Source organism: Sinocyclocheilus grahami, unplaced genomic scaffold (genome assembly GCF_001515645.1).
Source record: "Sinocyclocheilus grahami isolate Dianchi unplaced genomic scaffold, SAMN03320097.WGS_v1.1 scaffold49.1, whole genome shotgun sequence".
Lineage (NCBI taxonomy): Eukaryota > Metazoa > Chordata > Actinopteri > Cypriniformes > Cyprinidae > Sinocyclocheilus > Sinocyclocheilus grahami.
This window is the reverse complement of record NW_015505228.1, coordinates 70468-74735: the sequence shown is the minus strand read 5'-3', so window position 1 is coordinate 74735 and position 4268 is coordinate 70468. Positions and strand designations below refer to the sequence as shown.

At 35.3% G+C, this 4268-nt stretch overlaps 1 protein-coding gene across 3 annotated transcripts in view; it reads right to left on the bottom strand.

Annotated features, from left to right (window-relative positions):
* gtf2f1 (general transcription factor IIF, polypeptide 1) overlaps window positions 1-2603 on the bottom strand; it is a 15172-nt gene extending 12569 nt beyond the window's left edge. The window contains exons 1-6 of one of the 3 annotated variants that reach the window (XM_016268993.1): window positions 2521-2603; window positions 2317-2431; window positions 1578-1619; window positions 1336-1382; window positions 1143-1215; window positions 853-1046 (exon numbers count right to left, since the gene is read on the bottom strand). In XM_016268993.1, the coding sequence (XP_016124479.1) occupies window positions 853-1046; window positions 1143-1215; window positions 1336-1382; window positions 1578-1589 (326 nt within the window). In that variant the 5' untranslated portion in view covers window positions 1590-1619; window positions 2317-2431; window positions 2521-2603. Of the gene's footprint in view, window positions 1-852; window positions 1047-1142; window positions 1216-1335; window positions 1383-1577; window positions 1620-2316 lie in introns of all 3 variants that reach the window. The other 2 variants (XM_016268992.1, XM_016268994.1) reach the window with 2 other exon arrangements.
* Between the last annotated feature and the right edge of the window lie 1665 nt (window positions 2604-4268).

The window sequence follows — 4268 nt, the reverse complement described above, 5'->3', positions numbered from 1 at the left end:
TACAGTATATATATATATATATATATATATATATATATATATATATATATAGCGACCAAATCATGTGCTCGTGCGACCAGCTGAGAAAGTTAGTTGCAAAAGAGCGACCAGTGGGAAGAATGAGTCTGGAGCCCTGATATGCATTATACAGAGGCAAGAGGAAAAGAAAAAATACCATCGAAAGGTGTGCGAAAGTTCCCCTCAGACATACTGTACATTCATATAAACTCCTACCCCTAACTGAATCGCGATTTGTTTAGCATCTCAACCGATTTGAATCGTCACATATTTAAATCGATTTTCAACCGGCTCGCGGTTAATCGTTACATCCCTAATTCTAGGAGTATATGACTTTCTTCTTTCAGACGAATCCAGTCTGAGTTATATAAAAAATTGTCTTTGATCTTTCAAGCTGTTTAATGCCACTCAGCGGGTGTTGCAGTGCATCAGTCCAAAAGAACTTCAATAAAAAGCGCCCATCCATTTTCAGCCCGGAGCTGCTTCCGTGTACAACTGTTGGCGCAAGCTAGATTAAAGTGATTATTACGTTTTGAATATGGATATTTTTCTTACAAAAACGCATCAATTCGCTACAGAAGGCCTTTGTTCACCCCCCCGGAGACACTTTTTTTTAATGGATGGGCGATTGGATAGTTAGAGAGCAGATGCTGAAAACACTGTTCGTGTCATGCTTGCTTGAGTATGTGTAGTAGAAAAATCTTCGCCACTCATTCACACAGAACAATTATCGGCTTATTAAGATTTACTGTAAGTATGGGTAGCTAAACTTACTCAAATGTAGCACAAAACAAGTGTCAATAAGACAAAAAGTATAAAAGCAGAAACGTGTACCTTCTTCCTGCCTTGCCATTAACTTTAAGGATCCAGGGCTGGTCCTCCACCTTGAACTCCTTCGTAACGATACCATACTTCTTCCTCCGTGCTTCCTCTCTCTGTTTCTTTCCAAACTCACTGCCAGCTGCCCCCTCTTGAGTCTCCTCTTCACCATATATACGCCTATTACTCATGTCACGCTCCATACGAGCCTAAACATTGCATATATACACAGAGAGAGAGATAAATACAGTGAAGGAAATATTGCATGGTAAGTGTAAGCAGTGGCCATATATAATGACTGTTACCTGAGTCCACGTGGAACAACTGACTTTATCACCAGCATTGAAAGCCATTATGTTGTATTTCTTACTGGTGTTTCTGTTGGGCAAAATACCAGAATTCAGATATCAACAGCTTTCTTTGACAGCACTATAGAGTCAGTAATTGAATTTATAATAGAAGTATATAATAATAAAATAAATAAAATACAAATCTTACTTTGGAACTCGTACAACATACTCTGTTGCGGAGGAACTGCTGCTCCCCTGCAAACAAGAACAATCTCTTAGGCCTGAGAGACAGACAACACTGACTAAATGTTTTATTGCCGATCTGTACAGTATGATGACTGTAATAGATAAAAATGTAGACAATGTCTAAAATGACGCACAATTTGCATTCTGCCGAATCTGGCTGGTGTTGAACAATCCGACCAACCACAACTATGCTGAGGCACTTACCAGGGACGTCATCACTGCAGAGCAAGAAGTCCCGTTAATAACCTGTGAGAACACAAGTGTATATGAACATACACACTGCATACGTACAACAGAACACTTTCACGACTCTTGTTGTGCAGACATCTAAAAGTTGTGGTTGCAGCATCACGTACCACACTGTAAAAAAAATGGGCAGTCAGCCTTGATTCATTTATTCTGTCAACCATAGTGTTGGAGAGCAGAAAAGTTACAGAGAAAAAGTGAGTAGTTCAGCTACAGTATACAGTAGTTGAATATGTTACTTAACCCATTTATAGAAAAAGTAAAGTGGATTTCAGATTAACAACCATTTATCAATGATATAGAGTAATATTGTTGTGCATTCTAAATGTTCGTCTATAACTTATTGATTTCTTTATCCTTTCTAAATAATAATTTAGGTTCCACTCAACATTTCAAGTTCATATATTTATTTTATTTTGGTAAATACTCCCAAGGCATTATGGGAAAATAAACCCATTAATGAAAGCCCGGCTCTCTAAATGATTCAAACTTTTAATAAGTCCCAAATAAAATAAATAAATAAATTTTTTAAAGACAAAGGAAATGGACATGTTCTCAGTATTCTTGTCATGCTGGATTAATACAACAAGGATATTATTCCTGGCTTGAATGTAAGCAAAAAGGCGTTAAGCTAGCCGTAAAATATCTATTTGTTTTATGAGGATGTTGATGTATGTGTGAAATCAACTGAACGTACCTTCAACCGGCTAACGTTAACTTAACTAGAGATCATCCGATGCTCTACTTCACTTTATAACGCTTAAACTTGTATCACCTCGTCCGGCTGCCTATCCGTTTCCTACTTGGGTATTCTAGAAAACGAAAGAGTGAATTCACCTCCAAAAATAGATAAATAAAAGTACAGTAACAAATGTAAGGATAAGACAAAAGCAGCCCGCACCGTCCACAGCTAAAAGTCTTCTTCTATACGCTTGTCATCAGCCTCTTGAAGACTTACTGCCACCTGCTGCACCGAAGCGAACACTGCAGTGAGTGTTCTGCACGAATTTATGGCGGTTGACAAGCCAACTTATGGTGTATTACCGCCACCAACTGGACTGGAGTGTGAAGCATTAACGGGAAAGAGGGAGAAAAGAAAAACAAATATATATATATATATATATATATATATATATATATATATATATATACCTATGTTTCTCAGTTTCTTAAATAACTCCTCTCTTTCTTTGGTATATACTGCACAATGTAGAAGTACATGCTCAATAGTCTCTGCTTCACTGCATGTAGTACATAATCCTGACTGATGTTTCCCTATTGTGAATAATGAATGATTTAAACCAGAATGTCCTATTCGAAGTCGAGTAATTATTATGTCTTCTTTTCTATTGTTAAAGCATACTCTCCCTTTGGCAACTTTTTGGATATTGTAGCCTATAGGTGTCTGCCCTTTAACTCCTTGTCCCACATTTCCTGCCACTTTTTATTCATGTGCTCTTTAATTCTTCCTTTTATTTCTACTTTACTCAGTGGAATTTGTACCTCAACGTTCATGTTTCATTGCTTGTTTTTTTCATTGCCAGTTTATCGACTATTTCATTTCCTAGTACTCCTACATGTGCAGGTACCCGTAGGAACCTCAGGACTATACCAATTTCCTGAATCCTAAACAGATTTATAAGTACTTCATAGATTAAATCCTTTCTTGATGTTGATTGTTCTTCTCGGGTCCTAAACAGTCCTTGAACTAATTGCTTTTTTTTCCTTCTTCTTCTTGTTAGTTTTATGGCGGATTGCAACCATGACTTATGAGGTGCATACCGCCACCTACTGTATTGGAGTATGCAGCAGGGATTATATCCTATGATTATATCTCAATGACTGCACTTTACATTATATATATATATAAAAAAATAAAAATAATAGTAATAATAATAATAATAAATAAATAAATATTATAGCACTACTATCTAAATCCTATAATATACCCCTGTATCCTTCAGGTTTTCCACAACAGCATCCTGTGCATCTTTAACCCCTTCTCCTGTTGTTCCCAAAACACCCTCAAGGTTCCATTTTCTTCCTATCTGACTTATCTTTTGGTTTAATCTAATCCTCTCTTCCATATACTTCCTACAATGTTCTGCATTTTCTGTGATTTTACATTCCATACATTCATCTGATTTACTTTTACCTAACAAAAACAATGTTTTATTTAACCCTGTGTGGTCAAACCATAGCGGTTTCTTGTTGTTTGTATTCATTATTTAAGTAAATCTAAATAATCTCAAAGAGGAAAAATAAACACACCTATATCTGTATTCAGATATAAATAAAAAGATCCCAAAGTAAGTGTGTGGGGTGTTTATTTTTCCTCTTTGAGATTATTTAGATTTACATAAATATCTATCTATCTTTGATCTAAATCATAGATAGATAGATAGATAGATAGATAGATAGATAGATAGATAGATAGATAGATAGATAGATAGATGTGCTAAAATACATCTCTTCCATCTTTTTTGACCCTCTTACTCAACTCTCTATTCTAATTCTATTTTATCTGTTTGTTTTCGTTTTATTTAAAAAGGCCTCTATAACACTAGCTTTCTCTATTCTATCTACTTGTTTTCTTTCTTTCTTTCTATATATATTATTATATTATATTATATTATATATATATATATA